This window comes from Dama dama, chromosome 22 (genome assembly GCF_033118175.1).
Source record: "Dama dama isolate Ldn47 chromosome 22, ASM3311817v1, whole genome shotgun sequence".
Taxonomy (NCBI): Eukaryota; Metazoa; Chordata; class Mammalia; order Artiodactyla; family Cervidae; genus Dama; species Dama dama.
In genome coordinates, this window is record NC_083702.1 from 21,916,709 (window position 1) to 21,938,499 (window position 21,791).

General features: G+C 44.5%; 1 protein-coding gene across 5 annotated transcripts in view; it reads left to right on the forward strand.

The window, feature by feature from the left end:
- ETV6 (ETS variant transcription factor 6) overlaps window positions 1-21,791 on the forward strand; it is a 276,141-nt gene that overhangs the window by 102,313 nt on the left and 152,037 nt on the right. Inside the window, exons 2-3 of one of the 5 annotated variants that reach the window (XM_061125021.1) lie at window positions 13,922-14,051; window positions 18,235-18,288. In XM_061125021.1, the coding sequence (XP_060981004.1) occupies window positions 13,922-14,051; window positions 18,235-18,288 (184 nt within the window). Of the gene's footprint in view, window positions 1-13,921; window positions 14,052-18,234; window positions 18,314-21,791 lie in introns of all 5 variants that reach the window. The other 4 variants (XM_061125022.1, XM_061125024.1, XM_061125025.1 and 1 more) reach the window with 4 other exon arrangements.

Sequence of the window (21,791 nt, forward strand, 5' to 3'; positions counted from 1 at the left end):
AGTAAATATTTCCCAGATCTAAACCTTTTCCAGGCCTAATTTGCACTTGTTACTCTAGGTGTAGTTTACAGAACTTTTTCTATTTCTTTCTCAGCCTGAAGCAACCCAGGAATTATCTGGTATATGTAGAGCAAGGGAAGTGTTCAACTTGACCCTGGCAGTGGTTCTGACCCAGCCTTCTCCCTTCCTGATTGAGGTGTGGGGGCGGGTGAGTGTCTAGTTCAAATAAGAGTACTCCAGAGAAATGCTGAAGGACGTCTCTAAGATAACAGTCCCACTGAAGTCTGCAGGAAGTCCCACAAGGTCCTAATTTGGTGCAGCCCATTTCCAATGAACCAGGCATGGGGCTGGGTGGGTGGGTGACTCCCGGTTCATTGGAAGTGAGTTACATATAGTTAGGACTTAAAGGGACTTCCTGGAGCTGTTATTTTAGAGACTTTCTTCATATTTCTCTGGAATACCTTTACTTGAACTAGAATGAAAATCCTGCCCTGGTAACCAATCTTTAAATCCTACTATTTCTCATTCAGGGCTTGCCAGGTAACTCAGTGGTAAAGAACCTCCCGGCCAGTGCAGAAGACCAGGTTTGATCCCTGGGTTGGGAAGATCCCCTGGAGCAGGAAATGGCAACCCACTCCAGTATTCTTGCCTGGAGAATCGCATGGACAGCGGAGCCCGGCGGACTCCAGTCCATTGGGGTTGCAAAAGAGTCGGACACATCTTAGCTACTCACCAACAACAAATTCTCAGTCAGTGTGTGGTCCATTTAAGCTGTCGAGATTTTGTGATGTATCACAGGGCAAAAAAATATTTTCAGTTGTAAAGGAGATCTGAGTTGCCTCCCCTCCAACCATCCCTAGCCACCAGCTGAGGGTGTGAGTTGCAGCCGAAACTTCTCTTTCTCTCTTACTTTTATTTTTTTTTTTACAAGACTTTCAGGTACAGCCATTCTGGAAAGAAATGAAGGTGGGGGCTAAGCCTAGAGTGATGCTGTAACAGAAAGAAGAAAGCTGCTTTGGGACAGGGAGAAGGTTTATGAGGCAGAAGAAGGCAGGTAGAAAAGGAGGGAGGAGCGAATGGTTAATGTGCAGCTTCACAGCATGCCTTTGAGGCTGCCTCTCCTTCTTCTGCCTCTGATCTGCTGTCTCCACGTGAGCCTGACCCTCATCCTTTCGTCCGCCTAGATCCTAAGGTCCCATGAGTCCCCCTGGGACACTGTGAGTGCAGTAGGAGAGCAGCTGTGTGGCAGGTAGAACATGCCTAGAAGGTTTCTTTCCTTTAGGGGGAGAAATTGAGAAGCTGTCTCTAATGGTGCCCTTGATACAACTAAATAGCAACACTCGCAGTTCATTACTTGTTAGCCCCAGGCAGGGACACTGCAGACTGGCTAATTTTAATCGCCAAAGCATTAGAGGGAAAAGCATTAATGGAGTAGAAAGCAGCTAATCAAGAGCCGAACTTGGCCACACTTGATTGTGCCCTGGATATAAGCTGCTTTTCATTTAAGTTCCTGTTGCTTCTGCTATTAGAATTAGTTAAGAAGTCCTTTGTTTTGGCTTCTTAGACGCACCCATCATTTGAAAGTGGACATTTAATTTCCAAATATATGGGAATTTTAAAAGTATCTTTGATATTAATTTCTCATTTAAATGCTTCCTTTTCTGAAATCACCCTCTGTGTTTCTTCAGTCTTTTAACTTTACTGAGGCTATCAATGCCTAAGTTAAAGCGTTCTCTTGGTAAATGTCACATTGGGCTTGAAAATACAAGGGTTATTTTCAAATATCTTCTGATAGTGATTTCTGACATAATTCTGTAGTGATAAGAGAACAGACTCTGTATGATTTCAATATGTGAAATTTTTGCACCTTGTTTTATGTCCCTAGATATGTTCCAGTCTCCTAGTTTATAGTCTATGGGAACTTCACAGGATTTCTATCCTGTTATTATGTGAACACTATATAAATTATGTTGAATTGGTTCATAGTGCTTTTCAGATCTACTATATCCTTTGACTTTTCTGTCTTTTCATTCTGTTAATTTTTGAGAGTTTTATATTGAAACTCCAACTAAAAGTCTTACTTAAAAAATAATTGTAATATATAGTTGAACTAGGCTTCCCTGGTGGTTCAGCGGTAAACCTGCCTGCCAATGCAAGAGCCGTAAGAGACACGAGTTTGATCCCTGGGTTGGGAAGATCCCCTGGAGAAGGAAAAGGCAACTCACTCCAACCTTCTTGCCTGGGCAATCCCATAGACAGAGGAGCCTGGCTGGCTACAGTCCATGGGATCACAAAGTGACAGACACAACTCAGTGACTGAACACACACACATAACTGAACTATATGTAACTTTGTTCTGTATTTTCCAAGTCTCCTGTAAATTTGTTATCATACTTTAAAAAAAGAAAAATTAAACAAAAATATTTTTTTAAAAATTAGGAAGAAAGTATTTGGTGACCCCACTTTAAGCTTAGGGGCATCCATGGATAAATCCCACAGCCTGACTGTTTTTCCCAGTGGTGACACTGGCTGGTTCTGTGTGAAATCTGTGTGAAATCCGGTTCTTACACTGGAGTGACCCACTATCAGTAGGTCATGCACTTCAGGGGTTTGCAGGATGGTGATGTGTGATGCTCACCTCATCTCTACCAGAGATGCCATCATTTGCATCCTGGCAGGGATTAGGGGTATAATCTGGGCCATGGGGTGGCATGCGTCTCATTTGCCCAGTCGTGTCTAAAGCCTGTGACCTTGCCTGCCTCAGCACTGGCTTCCAGCCAAAGGAGCTGAGCATCCTTCAAGCATAGGCCTCCCTGGAAACCACAGCCTGGCATGAAAAGAAATCGCAGCTTGAGAGTCTGCTTACCATTCATGTCAGAAATATTTCAGAAATTCAGAAGAGAAAAAAATTCATAGCATCTCAGGGCTGGAAAGGATCTTAATTAAGATGTTTTACAATTAGAACAATAAAGAAACCTACTTGAGGATTTGGCTTTGGTGCTTGTCTTCAAAAGGGTTGCTCCAAGTTGTTGATACTAGTGCTTTTTCTAATTGTATTGTGTAGAACCCTTAGATCGTATGCAGGGCGCCAGGGTGGGGGGGCCCTAGTTGATAGAGAAGGGAATCTATCTCGTGGTCTTCTGTTTTCTTTTTTGTTTGTTTGTTTTTTTTGGATCTGTTCTGCCCACAATGTAATGAATAAGCATTGACTTGCTGGGAGATACGAGAACATGTAGAAGCAGCATCTTGGAGTTTAGTTATAAGGCACCTTCAAATTCTACTTCAGTTAATTCCCAGCCCAGGGACTCCTTTCAGAATCACCCTTCAGCCTCAGTTTAAATTAGCTTTGTTGTTTGTCACCAAGTTATGTCTGATTCTTGCGATGCTATGGACTGGAGCCTGCCTTCACTCTGTCTTACATGAGCCCTTACGCATTTTAAAACACCTGTGAGGATCTGTTCAATCTTTCTCCCCCAAAGGCCCCCACAGTGCCTCCATCCCTCCCTCATTTGCTAGAAGCAGAGGGTGAGTCTTCAGACCACTGGACCAGCCTTGCTGGATGACGACCACAGTGATGGGCTGCTGGACTCAGCACCTCCTTAGTACAGATAAGGCACCAACAGACCCCGAGTAGATGTTGACCAGGCCTTTCCTCCCCACTGCTCCTGATCATCTCACCTGCACATTTAGATTTGTCACTCCTGGTTAAACGGAAAGGGAAATGGTTTTTGTGGTGGTTGAAGAAAATGTTAGAGGAAAAGGAGCATCGAAATCCAGAAACAGAAAAAGGAGCATAAAAATTCAGAAATCTCCTAAGATGAGCTTTCTGTATGAGGTAAAGTCCTCATAGGCACCACTGGTCTGAAGCTTCCCTGACGGTCCTGCTGAGAGAGTCCTCCAGGTAAATTGCACCCCTGGGTGGATTTCAGGGGTCATGCCAGGGGGCTCCCTCATACGTTCTGTTTAGTTCCCTTCCTTCAGCTAAAGGCACTTACTCCTTGCGTCTGTGTTCCCAGTAGGAGAAGCCACGGCTTAAGGAAGTCAGCCTCCTGGCTCAGAGGCTTCTATGGGGTGACCCTCAGGGACCCCCATTGGAATATTTGCAATGAAATATTCCAAAACTGCAGCTGTTCTTCTAAGCTTGAACTTACCTCATGGGATACCTTAGATGTTTTGAAGCCACTGTTGATGGACTGGCCCAGCTTGCCTATAATTTCTCATTTCTCCTCTTTTTACCAGCCATACCGTCTCCTGAGCGGGTGCCTTGCAGAGATGGCTTACTCCCTGCCATCTTCAGATCAGGTTCTTCGTGTGGAATGGGGGTCATGATACCTTCCTTGCAGGCTTATTGTGAGTCTGAAATAAAATAGAGGGCTCGTGAGAAGCACATACCCAACACTCCCTTAATGCTACCAGCTTCCCTCCCTGGTTGTTGCAATGACTTTTTTCCAACAAAGGTTGGAACATGTGTTCTGAGGAGTATATTTATGAGTGTGTGTGTGTGCTCAGTCACTGAGTTGTGTCTGACTCTTTGCAACCCCGTGGACTGTAGGCCACCAGGCTCTTCTGTCCATGGGATTTCCCAGGCAAGAATACTGGAGTGGGTTGCCGTTTCCTTCTCCAAGGGATCTTCCTGACCCAGGAATCAAACCCATGTCTCCTGCTTGGCAGGTGGATTCTTTACCACTGCGCCACCTGGGAAGCCCATATTTATATATGAGTACCTATATGTATTTATGGGTAAAGTGATACAAATTTTTTAAAATTAATTTTTATTGGAGTATAGTTGATTTACAATATTGTGTTCATTTCTGCTGTATAGCAGAGTGAATCAGTTATACATATATCCCCTCTTTTTTTATTTTATTCCCATGGGTCATTACAGAATATTGAATAAAGTTCCCTGTGCTATATGGTACGTTTTTGTTTTTGTTTTTGTTTTGGCTGTACCGGGTCTTAGTTGTGGCACACAGGATCTTCAGTCTTCATTGTGCATAAGAAGTCTTTAGTTGCAACATGCAAAGTCTTACCTGCAGCATCTGTGATCTAGCTCTCTGACCAGGGGTCAAACTCAGGCAAACTGGACCACCAGGGAAGTCCCCAGTTGGTTCTTACTAGTTACCTATTGTGTATATATTAGTGTGTATCTGTCAGTCCCAGTCTCCCAATTTATCCTTTCCCTCCTTTCCCCCTTGGTAACCATAAATTTATTTTATACATCTGTGACACTATTTCTGTTCACTAAATAGGTTAATTTGTACCAATTTCTAGGATCCCACATATAAGCGATATCACATTTGTCTCTCTCCACCTGACTGAGTTTACTCAGTATGGCAGTCTTTAAGTCCATCCGTGTTGCTGCAAATAGCAATATTTCATCCTTTTTTATAGTGGCTGAGTAATATTCCATTGTATATGTATATCACATCTTTTTTATCCATTCCTCTGTTGATGGACATTTAGGTTGCTTCCATGTCCTGGCCAGAAATTTTTAGTATTGGGGCCATCTTTGGAATTCTAGGGCTTAATGGGGGCAGAATTTGTAATGTCTGGTCCAGACCTTGGCTCATAGTGGATGCTTGGTGAATGTTGAACAATTTCATAACAGTCATAGGGAGAATGAACCCTTAATGACATTTTGCAGTAGTGCTTGGCAGGGCCTGTGGCCAGTGCTTCTATTTATTTATCCATTTGTGCATTGATAACTTAGTTCTGGGCAAAAGAAAGATTGAAGGTGCTTTGACTTAATTGTAGCTCTTAAATACAATACACTGTCTTCTGACTTTAGGATGTAATAGGTAGGCCAGGAAGAGGAGAAAATGGACTATTTCAGTTTTAAGTATGTAGTTGTTGTTCATTTGCTAAGCCATGTCCAACTCTTTGCAACACCATGGACTATAGGACACCAGGCTTCCCTGTCCTTCATTATCTCCCAGCATTTGCTCAAACTCATGTCCATTGAGTCAGTGATGCTATCTAATCATCTCATCTTCTGTCACCCCCTCCTGCCTTCAATCTTTTCCAGCATCAGGGTCTTTTCCAGTGAATTGGCTCTTTGCATTATGTAGCCAAAGTATTGGAGCTTCGGTATCAGACCTTCCAGTGAATATTTGGGGTTGATTTCCTTCAGGATTGACTGGCATGTAAGTACGTAGGAATCTACATAATTCAGGTCCTGAATCCATCTTCTTCAATGTCCTAAGCAAGAGCACTCCTTGGGGAGGTGAAGCTGGGCTCCTAGGAAGGACTCCACTTCAGTGTGAGTGTAGATGGTGGGGTGCACCCTCCCTTCCAGGACTGAATGGGCATCTGGAAGACCAAAGGGGGGGAGTTGTAGCTCCAAAAACGAGGAGTGCAGTTCCTGCCCACCCTGTTTTCATGGAATATTCCCATTTTTCTTATTCATTTATTTTTGGGGGCACTGGGTCTTTGTTGCTGCCTACAGGCTTTCTCTAGTTGTGGCGAGCTGGGGCTATTCTGTAGCTGTAGTTGTCAGGCTTCTCATTGCAGTGGCTTCTCTTGTTGCAGAGCACAGGCTCTAGGGTGAGCAGGGTTCCGTAGTTGTGGCACATGGGCTTAGTTATTCTATGGCATATGGAATCTTCCTGGACTAGGGATGAAATCCATGTCCCCTGTATTGTCTGGTGGATTCTTAACCTCTGGACCACCAGGAAAGTCCTCCATTTTTCTTTCTGGAAGTGACAGCAAGCGTGTTAAAAGCCAAAGATCAATTGGGGTGTAAAAGTCTATTGACTCAGCACCCAGAAAGGATGGTTCTCTCCGGAGGCCAGCTGGACTCTTAAGAGGAAAGCTGACTCAGGCCACTTGTTTGGACGTCTACTGCAGCCTCTGTGGGTAGGAGAGATAGCATCACAACTTTACTGCTGTGATTTGATGGACCTGGTTTTCTCTTCCAAAATTCGTATTTGATTTCCTCAGATCCTAAAGTTACTCTCCTCACCCCAGATCCTAAAGTACACTGATTCTTTCTGGAAAGACATCAAAGACGCTATGAGCTGTGACAGTGTGTACATTTTAGTAAAGAGTGACGTTTACATCTTTTCTCAAGTTCTTTAAGTTGATCTTACTAAATTTGGGGGTGAACAAAATATTCAATGTAGTTTTTCAAGTGAAAGACGCTGGCATTCAAGAATGTGTTAGTTTAGGTTCTCATGTGTGCTATTTGCATCCCTGACACTAAAAACCTAGAAAACTGTGCAGCTCAAAATTCAGTCTTGTTCAGTTTTTTGGTGATGTGTTGCTTTTGCTTATTAATGAAAGTTTATTTAATGAAAGCCCAAACCACCACTTTGAATTATTTTGCAGCCAGAAGAGTGTAGTTAAATAATTGTGTATTCAGACTTCAGTTTAGTGGTTGTTGTTTAGTCACTCAGTCGTGTCAGACTCTTTGGGACCACATGGACTTTAGCCAGCCAGGCTTCTCTGTCCATGGGAATTCCTAAGCAAGGATACTGGAGTGGGTTGCCATAGTAAATCTCACCACATAGTTTTTCATAGGAGAGATTTCTTCTTTTAGTCTATAGAAGATGACTGTAGTACAAGCCTCAGCTTTCCCAGGCAACTTTCCTCAAAGCCTGCAGGGTGGAAAGGAGATCCTTCCCTGGAAATATTGAATATTACCAGCATGACCACTGTGTCTTTGGTGCCTGTTGCTTTCTCTCTTGTCTGGGTTGCCAGTTTTCAGCACAGTAAAGGGACACCAGAAGTGTAACAGACAAAAAGTGCACCTGTAGCATTTTTACCGTATTTCCTCGGGAAATGGTCCACAGATACCACTGTTTCCATGACAGCCTTTGTCCTCAAGGCTTTACCTGGGCTTCAGAAACCTCTGCTGGAGTAGTTCTGGCACTCAGTATGGGGGCTGTTTTTGGAAAAAGTTCCTAAATCATGGGCATCTCAGCTCTATGGTCAAGGAATCTTTGAAATTGCCTCTAAAACATATTTTTACAAGTACGGTTGTCCCTTGATATCTGTGGGAGTCTGGTTCCATGGCCCCTGAGGATACCAGAACCCATGGATGCTTAAGGCCCTTACCAAAAAAAGCTGTAGTATATGCATATAATTGATACACATCATCCCGTATACTTTAAACCATCTCTTGATTGCTTATAACAGCAATACCTATACAATGTAAATTGTATGTAAATAGTTGCCAGCACATGGCAAATTCAAGTTTTGCATTTTGGAACTTCCCAAAATTTCTTTTTCCCCCCAAATGTTTTCAATCTGTGGTTGGTTGAATCCCCAGATGGGGAGAGTGGACTGTATAAGCAAACTTTGTTTCTGTTTTTCTTGATTCCAGAAATGCTTTATCTTTATTTCCAGAAGGTTCTTATTTAATGAGAAATAGGCTTTAAGCTCCTCAGGCCTGCAGCTTTTTCAAAGAGCTCATGGTATAAAAACAAATGCATGGATCCCCGTGATTTCTAGAAGCTCTATATTAAATCACTTTGAAAAGGAAAGTGGTTTTTTTTTTTGGTGATGATAACATTCAGTTTTTAACTCTTGTATTCTGTAAAATGCAGCCATAGAGAGGACATGGGAGCAGGAGAAACACCATTCTCCTAACTGAACCCAGAACAAATAAGGTTGGTTTACACTATTGTCACAGATTCTAAGCAGTCAGCTTAAAAATCAGCAGAATTATTACTTATTAGATGCATATCCAAACTACAGTGAGGTACTACCAAACCCTGGTCAGAATGGACATCATTTTTAAAAAAAATCTACAAATAATAAATACCAGAAGGGATGTGGAGAAAAAGGAACCCTCCTACATTGTTGATGGGAATGTAAATTGGTACAGCCACTGTGGAAAATGGTATGAAGATTCCTTAAAAAAATAAAAAAGTTGCCATATGATCCAGCAGTCCCACTCTTGGGTACATATCCGGACAGAACTATAATTCGAAAAGATACATGCACCCACTATGTTCACAGCAGCATTATTCACTATAAGCCAAGACACGGGAACAACCTAAATGTCCATCGACACATGGATGGATAAAGAAGATGTGGTGCGTATATAAAGTGGAATACTACTCAGCCGTAAGAAAGAAAGAGATAATGCCATTTGCAACTACATGGAGGGATCTAGAGATTAACAAACTAAGTAAGTCAGACAAAGACAAGTACCATATGTATCACTTATCTGTGGTATTCAAAATATGACACAACTGAATTTATCTGCGGTATAGAAACAGACTCACAGTCATGGCAGACTCGTGGTTGCCAAGGGGGAGGTGAGGATGGGAAGGATGGATTGGGAGTTTGGGATTAGCAGATGCAAACTAGTGTATACACAATGGATAAACAACAGAGTCCTCCTGTATAGCATAGGGAACTATATTCAGTATCCTGTGATAAACTATAATGGAAAAGAATACGAAAAATAATGTGTGTGGGTTATATATTTAGCTGCTAAGTCACGACAGACATTTTTTGTGACCCCATGGTTGGTAGCCCACGAGGCTCCTCTGTCCATGGGATTTCCCAGGCAGGAATAGTGGATCCCCTGTTCCAGGGGATCTTTTCAACCCAGGGACTGAACCTGTGCCTCCTGAGTTGGCAGGCGGATTCTTAGCGCTGAGCCACCAGGGAAGCCCCGTGTGTGTGTGTGTGTGTGTATGTGTGTGTGTATAACTTTGCTTTACAGCAGGAATTAATACAGCATTATAAATCAACTACACTTTAATAAAATAAAGTCTTAAAGCAATGAGCAGAACTATATGGGTGCCATGTGGCCCTTCACAGTCGGGGAGGAGTCACATGAGATGGATGGACCTCACTTTGGTTTCCGTAGCATGCTTGCCGCAACCCTAACTCCACATTCCATTTAAACAAATTTTTAAGCTTTCTATAATGGTGAGTAACATTTACATTTCATCCTTTGCCTAAAATTATTTCTAGCTTTATTTTCTCTTTCCAGAGCTTGGCACCGCTCTTCCAACCACCCCCCCGCCCCCCGAGGTATTACCGTCGGCCTTAGAAATGGCATTGCTCCCTTTTGTTCTGCCCGCCGGTTTGATAGGTTGTGTCTGCACATTTGAGAGCAGCATGTTTTCCTTTTTCAGCATCTAAACAATCCTGTAACCACATCACGGCATTTTTAGTCACATCATTGACCTCCGCCGGCGGTGAACCCCCCTCCAACACTTGAATGCATTAATATCACCGTCTGCAGCATTTTAATTTAATTAGAGCAGTGCTTATAATCCTCCTGAGGAAATGGTTATTCCCCTCTGTAATGTTAAAATAAAACACCTCTGCTTTTCATCCGACTGACAATTTGCTCTCGAGGTGAATGTACCGTAAACGGGTACTTGCTGTCCCTTCCTTGGGGTTGGGCCAGAGAAGCAGTTCTGAGAATGAAGAGGTTTCCTTTATTTGGAGAATTGGACGTTAGTCTCTTTACGTCTCTCTGCTTGGATGTCTCCATCAGAGATAGCGGTATTTGTTTTGTATTTCTAACTTTTGACAGTCTGCTGATTGTGCCATGGTAGATAATAAGTGCACTGCTAGAGTAAAAGATTTAAAAATGAGGACCATGTGAATCACCCTAGAGATGAACAGAGAGACAAAGGAGATAAATGTGTGGTGTGGGATGCCCAAGTGTGTGTTTTGTCCTCCTTGGAAAGGAACCCATAGGCTGGACAGCATCCTTTCTGTGGTCCGATGAGTGTTGTCCTGGCTGCCGAACAGGGTCACAGTGTAACAGCCACTAATTGCTCGAGGCCCTAGAAGCACATTTTGCTTATCCCCCTCAGGGTCAAGGGCACCCATCCTTTCTTTTGTTACTGACAAACCTCTTCATTAAATCTTTTAAAAAGAACTTCCCAACCCAGACTTACTGTGTTGCCACATTGCTGAGTGGAAACCTGTATCAGAAGTGAGAGGCATTCAAGGTCCATGATCACTCAGTCTCTGGCCGCCTTTTTCTTTTTTAATTATTTTATTCATTTATTGACTGTGGTGGGTCTTCATTGCAGCATGGACATTTCTCTAGTTGCAGCGAGCAGGGGCTACTCTCTAGTTTCAGTACGCAGGCTTCTCATTGCAGTGGCTTCTCTTATTGTGGAGCACAGGCTCTAGGGCATGGGGGCTTCAGTAGTTGTGGCTCGAGAGCTCTGTAGTTGTGGTTCCTGGACTCTGGAGCACAGGTTCAAGAGTGCACTGGCTTAATTGCTCCTCGGTATCTGGGATCTTCCCAGACCAGGGATCATATTTGTGTCTCCTGCATTGGCAAGCGGATTCTTTACTGCTGAACCACCAGGGAAGATCTGGCCTTCTTTTTATGAAACAGCAAGGTAGTCTTCTTCGGGAATTGTTTGGATGTGGAGGTGAGGGCATGAAATCCCAGGGCAAGCCCTGAAGTGTGACATTCAGTGTCTCAGTAAAGACAGGGAACCACACACATGTAAACACACATGGGGCTGCCTCCGAAAATTATAGTAAAAAAGCAGCTTGTTGTCATTGAGTCACCAAGTCGTGTCTGACTCTTGCAACGTCATGGACTGTAGCCTGCAAGGCTCCTCTGTCCATGGGATTCTCCAGGCAAGAATACTGGAGTGGGTTGCCATTCCCTTCTCTAGGGAATCTTCCCAACCCAGGGATCGAACGCAGGTCTCCTGCACTGCAGGTGAATTCTTTACCACTGAGCCACCAGGGAAGCCCCCAAAGAAGGTACAACATGATAATTTACCACGTCAGAATATATACATTTTAAAGGTTATACCTGGCTTGACTCTTTTTCTCAGCAGGCTGGTGGTATATTTTCCCAGGAAATTAAGTAGAATCTGCTTGGAGAGCTGGGTTTCTCCCTCCTCATCATCCTAGATGGAGATGGTAAGGGGATTGAGGTGGCCTCTCACTCACAGAGACTAGTTATAGAATCTTGTCTTCTAGAGAAAGTCACCGTCTTACGAAAGAAATGCCATCTTTTTTTTTTTCTCGTACTCATGCCTTGCCATTTGAAAGGTTTCTGGTTGCACAGGGTTTTCTTCATCAACAGTTTCACTTCTGCAAAAACCCTAACAAAACAGAAAGCTATTTCTGGGAATAAAGTAACGGTAGATAAGACATTGAGGCGTATGTTGGGACTGGGGTGGGGTGAGGGGTTATTGAAAAGTTGAAGTGTATGAAGAATTTGTTAAACTAGAAAAAACAGACTCCATTTAAAATATTTTAAAAACCTATCTCACCTTGAAAAACCCCTCAACAGATTTCCTAAGTTTCCCATATGTGTGTTTATGTCTTTGCCTTTTTCACCTCAAAAACCCCAAACCAAGCCCTGAAAATATAACTCATCCCTAAGTTAGAATTGCTCAGAATACGTGTGATGTTTGGTAAAGTTCAAGAAAAGTGAAGTTGAAGGTTTTGCCTCTGGGTGACCTTTCACAGGACACCTCGATCAATCCAGAAATGAAATCTAAGGTGTATGTGTCTTCCCTGAATTAAGAAATTCACCAAGAAACTTTAGGATGTGTGTTTAAGCAGAAATATTCCAAAGGCCCTCATTGCCAGTTGAGGATGCCTCGGGGAAGGTATAGCGATTCCATTTGGAAATTACAAAAATATGTATATATTCATTTAAAATCAAAACTTCCTACCACAACCGCCTAACTTTCCAGGTTATGAGAAGAGAAGCTTTAATTTGGTTACAGGGCTGAGGGACGCCCCTGCTTCCCTTTGCATGTTTGATGGAGTATAAGATGTTAGAGAATGCTTTGTAAAACCTAAACACCCCCCTTGGCTTTATTTTAATCCGTAATTTTTCTTTTGCTCTTGATTTTTGTTTTCACAATGGCATCTTACCGATCTCCCCTATCCCCACCCCCAACTTATTTTTGGACTGTGTGTGTCCCACTTTACTTTGCCCAGTTAAACCACAGAAACTAACGGAAGTTGTGTTTATGTATGGACTGCAAGTCAAACCAGTTGGTACAGATCTGAGATGCAAATTGCACTACTCTCCCGATGAACAGCATAATCAGTTTCTTGCCATTATTTGCCACGTTTTAACTTAAAACTAATACTTCCCATCCCATTGCATTGTTTTAATCTATCTAACAAACACTGCCCTTTTGAATTTAAACAGTGGAGGTGCTGACTTTCCCCTCCCCCTTTCCTTGTCTGTTGAGTAAGTACCGTCAATTAAACAGTACTTCCTTAAATGCAGAGGATTCTTTGAATGAGCTCTTGAAATGCTTCAGAAGGAAAGGAAATATTGATTCTAAGATGGAGCACGAGGGGAGCAAGGAGATAACTGGTTGATGTGGCAGATAATTCGCAGCTATGAAGGAAGAAATGAAACCGTGGAGATTTTTGGTGGTGATGGTTGTATAATGGGATAGGTAGGTGATAGACAAATATTGCTTGTAGATTTATTAACTGAAACCTCAAACTTATAAGCTCTCACTTTGGGCTCACCTCTCATTGGATCTAAGTATGGAATCCTACTTTGATCAGAAGCTGGGGATATTGCCAGAGAAGAGAAAAATGGTTTTTAATGTATTGGTGACATAAATTATGTGACCGGGAAGAGTAATTTTTGAGAGAGGAGTCTTTAATGACATTTCCTTGGGATATATTGTTTCATCCCCTTCATCTTGCTTCCCCTCTTTACTGGAACAAACCACTAATACAAAGAGGAAAAGAAAAAAAAAAAGAACACCTATTGACCCCAGAGCACAGGAAAAGCCCTATCTTAAAGCTTTTCAGCGTTTTGTTATAAATCCCGAGTGCTGGCGATCTGAAAGACAACTGCACAGAGAGAGGTCTCCTCTGGAGAGGTGACCCGCACCCAGACTCCCCCACCCACCCCCTCGCGGCCGTCACCCCTCAGTTCCAGGCTTTCATTGTCTTTTTTCCCCTTCCCCTCTCTCTGCCCTTCTTTTAACAGCAGGAACGAATTTCATACACACCCCCCGAGAGCCCGGTGCCCAGTTACGCTTCCTCGACGCCGCTTCATGTGCCAGTGCCCAGAGCGCTCAGGATGGAGGAAGACTCGATCCGCCTGCCCGCGCACCTGCGTGAGTGTTCGTGCGTCCTGGATGGATGCGGGATGGATGGAATGGGTGGACGGACAGACTGTCAATCAGAAGGGCCAACCGCATGGGCCGAGGGAGGCAGGGCTGCAAGCCCGGGCAGGGGGCACGCTCTGAGATGGTTTTCCTACGGTTTGCAGAAACTCTTGGCATCCTTCGCCTCCCGCCGCCCCATCCCCCAAAATGGCTTTGATAACCGTGAGATTCCAAGATTACTGGGTGTTCCCTTGTTTGTCTGTGCGTTGATCTCAACTCTGACTATGACAGGGGTACTACAGGTTCCACTGAATCTCCCAAGAGGCAAGGTGAACTCTTGGGGGAGGGTCTGTCTTCCTAAAGTTCACACTTCTTCCCCTTCTGTGTCTTCATTGCTCCTAAATTTTGCACAGCTTCTGCGCCAGACTCCCTCCCCTTTGGCTTTTTGCTGTGTACTTGAACTTTATTTGCAGGGCTGTCCCCTCCTCTTCCATGACCGTCGCTCTGTTCCTTCCTTTTATTCCAACACAGGGCCTTTCTCCCTCCCCTCCTGTCTTCTCTGCCTCTCTTTTGTACCTTCATTGCCTCCACAGCTCCCATTGTGGGTGCTCAGTCGCTCAGACGTGTCCCACTCATTGCGACCCCATGGACTGTAGCTCTCCAGGCTCCTCTGTCCATGGCATTCTCTAGGCAAGAATACTGGAGTGGGCTGCCATTTCCTTCTCCCAGGGATCTTCCAGACCCAGGGATGGAACCCGCATCTTTTGCATTGGCAGGCAGATTCTTTACCGCTGAGTCACCTGACAACTCCCATTATTTTGTAATAGTTCTACCTTTCTCTTCTGAGTTTCCTCTGCCCCTTCCTCTTCCACTTCCCCTGCCTGAATCCTCAGCTGCAGCTGGGCAGAGCATCAGGGGCCCCACACTTGGGCTGCTGGGGCCAGGCTCCGAAGCACCTGACACCTGTCCCTTCCCTTTTTGTCTCTCTTCTGAGCTGCCACTCAGCCCCGATGATCCAGGGTGCTGGGTGTAGCCGGGGAGAATGGATCACCTGATTTCCAACCTGGCTGCGATGTCCAAGAAAATGCCAGATTCTCTGGCTTGACTATTACCCTTGGGTCGCAGGTTCAGGTTATGGAGGACACGGCAGGGGGAGGGAGTCACGTTGGCCCTTCCCTAGTTGATTTCTCATGACTTGAGTGGTGGTCTGGTTGTACCTGCCATCTCTTTCTGCCACAGTCGTGTTCCCTGGGTTATTCTGCTCTTCGTGGCTTATCCCTCCTGAGAAAGCCCAAGGCTGCCTGCTAAGAGTGGGGAGCGAGAGGAGAAGATGCAGGCGTCTGTTTCCTCTGTCTGTGCCTATTCAGCAGATCAAATGACTGTGATGCTGGGAGGTACTGGGGGGTGTTACTGGCATATTCCTTCTCTTTCACAGTGAGGATGGTAGCTGTAAACTTCAAGGGGTGTTGGGGGCTGAAGGCATCCTTCACCTCCTTCAGCTGGCCTGCCACATCTATCAGTGTTTACAAAGCTGGTATACTGTGGTCAGCACCTTCCAGCCTCAGTCTACCATCTTCTCCACAATGAACTTTAAAGAGATTAGAACTGTGAGGGTGTCAGGGTCATGACTGTGGGCACGGTCATCTGCAGTAAACTGGAGCATTGTGGTACCAGTGAGTGTTGTGAGCAGACAGACTGGGAGAGAGACCACAGCCAGGTGTGAGCCTTTTTTTCTCCAGAAGCTGTTCTATGACTAGGACATTCACTTCAGGATGGAACAGACTCAGGCCATGCAGACCAAGCATGCCTGCTACTAATCTCATTCATTTATTCATTCCACAAGCAGTTACTGATTACCTGCACTATGCCAGACACTTTGAAATGAATAGAGTAGACCCAACTCCTTGCCCCTGTGGAGCTTGGAGTCTCCATAAAGAGAGAAAAGGAAATGATGAACTCCTGTTCCAAATAGGCTGAGGTTTCTTTCACGGCTTTTGAATTCTGTACGATGACACATTCACTCCCCTGACCTCCCCCCATCCCAAGAAAGCCCTAACTCTTGGTTTGCTGCTGGATGACTTTCACATATGGAGGCTCTTTTACCCTAGCGCTGCCTCTCCATAAAAAGTTATTATGATAAAATGCACTAACAAACACAACGAACTGGCGCTCAGATCTTAATCTTTAACTAGTTCTACTGTTAGGTGAGCTGTTTGACTGTGAGGCAGTCATCATAACACTCAGTTTTCCTACCATGCAAGGTGGTGATTGGACAGGAGAATATTTAACAGCCCTCTTACCTTGAAAATATTATGACCTCACCTAAGACATCATTTTCCCTACTTGGAACTGTTTCTTCCATACAGACATTTTAACTTTTTTTCCTGAGTAGACAGTTTCCTCATTGAGTCACAGCTGTGCTGCTCACCACTGGCCAGACCCTGCCAGGTGCCTAGCACATAAGCATCATAGCTAGTATTTATTTATTGGGATGACTTTGTAGCAGGTACTGTGTGAAGTCCTTGATGGAAATTATTTTATTTATTCTCACAGCAATACTTGTAGATATTCTTTCAATATCCATGTCACACATCAGGAATTTAGCGTTTAAGAGAATGTAAGTAAACTGCCAAGGTCACCCAGTCAGTGGGAGATAGAGTCAGGGTTCAAACTCAGTTCTGTCTGACTCCAGAGCCTGTGTGTCTGTGTGTGTGCTCAGGCATGTCCAGCTCTTTGAGAAACCATGGGCCATAGCTGGCCAGGCTCCTCTGTTCGTGGGATTCTGTCCATGGGGTTCTCCAGGCAAGAATCCTGGAGTGGGTTGCCATTTCCTTCTCCAGGGGATTCTCCCGACCCAGGAATTGAACCCATGTCTCCCAAGTTTTTCGCATCAGCAGGCAGATTCTTTACCACTGCGCCATCTGGGCTCTTATCTATCCTGCCACGATGTAAATATATTTAATATGTACGTTTTGGATGGATGGATGAGTTCAGGGTTGACACTTGGCCAGTATTCACTGATGTGGCCAGAAGGCTGGTTTCTGGCTAGAATCTGTTCTAACTGGTGGATCAGTTGTTGAATAGTTTGCATTTCTCCCTTGGGTAATGGATGGATGAGTAGATGGATGGTTGGATGGATACCCACATAGAGAATTATCCGATATAGAACTGTAGCAGAGCACTGCTGGCTTTAAAACATAGTCAGTTGTTAGGTGATGGATTTAGGTTTCATGGTGATAGTTTTGCCTGAGTGCTACTCTCTGGGCAGCCTGACGTTAGGGCCCTCCTTGGCATCTGCATTGGCCCTTTCGTAACACCACCGGTTCCCACATCTGGAACGAATCCTCCAGTTCCCAGGCTTTTGCCATCTGTCCTCAGCTGGGACTTTCCACGGGAGGCTGAGCTGCCCGCCTCTGTCGCGGGTTCCAAAACTCAGCTGCCCGTTGTGCTGTTTGAGAAACGTCTCCTGGAGCCTCTAGGTTGGTTGCGGCTGAGCTGTACACTTGAGGATGCCTCCCAGCTGGGTTTCCAAGCCGAAAAGAAAATAAATCTTCTGACAAGGGAATTTGGTTATTGCTGTTCGAATCTGGGATTCCAGACAATTCCCAGTGGAATGCTCATGGAAAGTACGGGGAAGAATCCGAGAGCCAAGACAGCAGCAGGACATTTATGGTATTGCTAGTTCGAAAGCGTTTTTAGCTGCTTGTTTTAAAGAGACACTCACCAGCCTGGTATGCCTCCAGTGGCTTCCTTTCTCCCTTTATCCTCATTGATCTCCAGATAAACCCTCTCTCTCTTAACCCGTCCTTTTCTTCCTTTCTGAAATCAATATCTAGCCTTTCCTGGTTAAAGGGGAAGGCAAGGATCGTAATATTTAAGGTTCTTGTATGATGGGTTTCTCACCATTTTGTTCTCCAAACACAGGGCCACATGGAAGACACAGTGTGACAAATTAGGAAGCTGTTAAGAAGTAGAAAGTAATGCCTTTTCCTCTTACTTACCTGTGATTAAAAAAGAAAACAAGAAAACACAGACAGTGATAAATAGGGCAACCTGTTAAGTGGTGATTCTAGAGAACTTGATAGGGGCAGGCAGGGCAGTCTGGTCCCAGGAGAGGAGGGGAGCCCAGAGGAGAAGGGCTTGCCTGCCATCCTGGTCCGGCCTCCTGACCCCCGCCCCCACTCCCTTGCAGGAGTCCTCCAGCAGCTTCTTGGAACTTCCCTGCTGCACCAGGAAGCAAACACAAGTATGTTTATTGAAAAGACAGAAAGGTATTTTTTTCCCCTTCCTTCCGTCTAGGGTATTAAAAAAAAATTTTTTTTTTTAAGCTTGAGGCTAGAGGAGCTGAAGTGTGACAATTACAGCAGGTAGGTGAAAATGAAAAGTTCTGTTCTTTAAAGGGGACGTAATCCTTTCATGTGTGTGTGCTAAGTCCCTTCAGTCATGTCCAACTCTTTGCAGCCCCATGGACTGTAACCTGCCAGGCTCCTCTGTCCCTGGAATTCTCCACGCAAGAATACTGGAATGGGTTGCCATTTCCTTCTCCAGGGGATCTTTCCAACCCAGGGAGTGAACCCGAGTCTCTAACATCTGACTGCAGGCAGATTCTTTACCATTAGCACCACCTGGGAAGTCCCCAAACCTTCCATGATACCTTGAAAAAAATTCATAGGACTGTGGTGCCCCTGAAAGTGGCTGGAACAGGCCAGTTTTGATTCTCTGAGCAGTGAAGGGCCTCATTGGACCTTCATGGTGTGAAGATTCTTTCTAGTTTGTCTGCCCAGGGATCACTTTTTTTTCTAAATTCATGGGTGGTGGGTGATGAGGAGGACAGCAGAGATATCTTATGGGCTGATGCCAGCCCTGTGACATACTCAGCCTCAAATCACGATGTCCAGGGCCACCCAAGTGGTCACAAAGCATATATTTCAGATCTGCGGGGCAGAATTGAAATCACTAAATGCCTTTTCTTTATTAAATTCCTTTTCACATAATCATCGTGCATTTAGTCGACATGATCACCTCTAATCACAGGCTGAGGTGATGCCATCTGCCTGGAGTCTCTGCCTTCCGTGGTGCCAATTTGCTCTTGTAAAATTCCTGTGGTTGATATTTAAAAATCAGAACCCAGGGCTCATTCATCACATTGAATCGGGTTACGGTGTATGATGTTGCAGGTTAATAAATAGCCGTAATAGCTGCTCAGAGTTTTCTAGCGTCAGAACACCAGAAATAGACCCTTAGCTGTCTCCTCCCTTTGCTTGTGAATCTTTCAGAAATCTTACATTACGGCTCCTACTTGCGTGTGTTTAATAATTTAATTTAATGCCTTCCTATGGAAACGTTCCCTGGTTGCTCACCCTCTTTGGCGATTTTGCACACTCAGCAGAGTGTTGGAGTGTGAGAGCGTCATGTGACATGCAGTGCCCGGGTAGAGCCAGGCAGTGAAAGGAGACGCTGTGTCCTCTCGGCTCCTGAGCGGAGCAGCCAACAATTTTATATACTTTCAAGCTCTTCCCTGTCCCAAAGAAGAGGCAAAAAATGGGAATTACGTATAATCATAGTTAGCATTTTACATTATTGTAAGTAACAAAACGTGTTTGTATATATGGTCTCATTTAATCATGCAGCCATCCTAAGTGTTACTAATCCTATTTTATTGATGAGATTACCGGGGCTCAGATAGTTTCGCTGAATACGGCAGGTGAAGAATCTGATGTGATTTCTGTGTTCCCAAAGTCACCACTTAACCTTTTTGGGAGAAAACATGATGGCAGAGTGTCACAGACTTGAAAGCAGAGGCGATGCTGACTGTTGGTGTCTGGGCGGCTGTGGGTGCGGGGACTTGGGGCAGCGAGGGCTCTAGGAATGCACTCACCCCTTCATTTGTGCTGACCCTCCAGCAGGCTGGCTTCTGGCAGGAACAAGCGCCTGTCTTGATGGATAATCATTTTGGTTTTGCTCACCCGTTTCTCCTGCTCCTCCCTCTTTACTGTCCTGTGAGCTGAGGTTAAAGACCAGTATCTCTCTTGCCACTAGAAGAACAGTGCTGGCCACAGAGGACTCACCCAAGTCCACAGCTTCCTTGGCATTTCATCAGGAGTTACCTCCTGGGATCGGGGCTCACTGCTCTTTCTGAGTTTCCGAGTGAAAAAGCACAGTAATAGAAAAGACTTGGGTTGTGACAGACATAGGAGACTGGCCTCCCAGGGCTGCCTCTGTTAGATGAGTTCCCCTCTCCAAGACTCAAATTGCATAACACACCTACTGATGAGGGTTTCTTTTTAAGTCTTTATTCCTAAATACTTCTGTGTATTTTTCTAAGAACAAGGGTATTCTCTTACATAATCACAGTATGATTATCAAAATCCAGAAAATTTTTTGAAATATATTAATTTCAGATGTACAGTAATTCCATATATGTATATATTGTGAAATGATCATAATAATCTGAAAAGGGAAAGTGCTAATTGCTCAGTCATGTCCGACTCTTTGTGACCCCATGGACTGTAACTCATCAGGCTCCTCTGTCCATGGGATTCTCCAGGCAAGAATACTGGAGTGGGTTGCCATGCCCTCCTCCAGGGGATCTTCCTGACCCAGGGATCGAATCTAGGTCTCCTGCATTGCAGACACTCTTTACCACTGAGCCACCAGCAAAGCCCATAATAAATCTAGTTAAGATCTGTTACCACATGTAGTTTCTCTTGTGATGAGAACTTTTAAGATCTGCTGTCTTAGTCTTAGCAACTTTTATTTTTCAAGAGTTTAAAAAAATGTTTTTTTATTGAAATAGAGTTGATGAGTGTTTCCTATATGTTTCAGAGGTAGTTTGCGTATAGCACCTAGCACAGTGCCTGGCGAACAATGACCACAAACTCACTGAGAGCTCTATTTCAGTTTTCACAGCTAGTGAATCGCCTGTTTAGCAGGGCCGTCCTCACTTTCAAGGGTGGAGAGGAGCATGGATGTATTTGCTTGTTTCATTAAAGAAAGGGCCTGGAGTTCTGCCTGCATGTTCTGAGGCTATTTCCCAAAGTCACAATGGAAATGAGATCTATTTTCTAACTCGGTGATTCCTGGGAGCTTGGTCCGGCCCTGGGGCCCTCCACCCCAGGGCCTTGACCATTCCCACACCGCAACTGTACTTCTGTCTGAAACTGCTTTCTTTCCTTGCCTGGATCTGTCATCTTTTTCTTCAACCTTCCCTCCCCTCTTCCCCAGACCCAGCAGATCCTCCCTGTCCTCAGCCAAATGTCAGGGCTCCCCAGATGCCTGTGGTGTGCTGTGACGTCACTGGCAGAGTTGAGGCAAGGACACGGAGAAGGATTTCCTTCTCAGTATCTCGACAAAGCAGTCATGACTTCTAACAACGATGGCCAGCCACCAGCATTTTCTGTTGTGTTTCCCGCAAGCCTTCTTTGGGGGCCTTCACTTTCTAGTTTCAGATACTTGGAGGCTTTCTGCTTTTCCAGCCTCATGGGGTCCTGGGTAGCTACTTCAAAGAGCTCGAAGAGAAAAAACAGGCCACAACAGAACAGCCAGGATGCTTTTGGAAGGGAAATTTCCTTTTTGGGTTTGCTGTCTGCAAGAATTTCCGATGCAGGCAGACATTAATTCCTAGCTCCATGCTTCCTGATAAGGAAGCAACTTCAATAAATGCAGCTATTTATAGATGTCTTTTTTTTTAAAAAAAGAAAAAAAATATATAACCAGAGGTCTATTGACCTTTTCTTTCGCTTCACATTT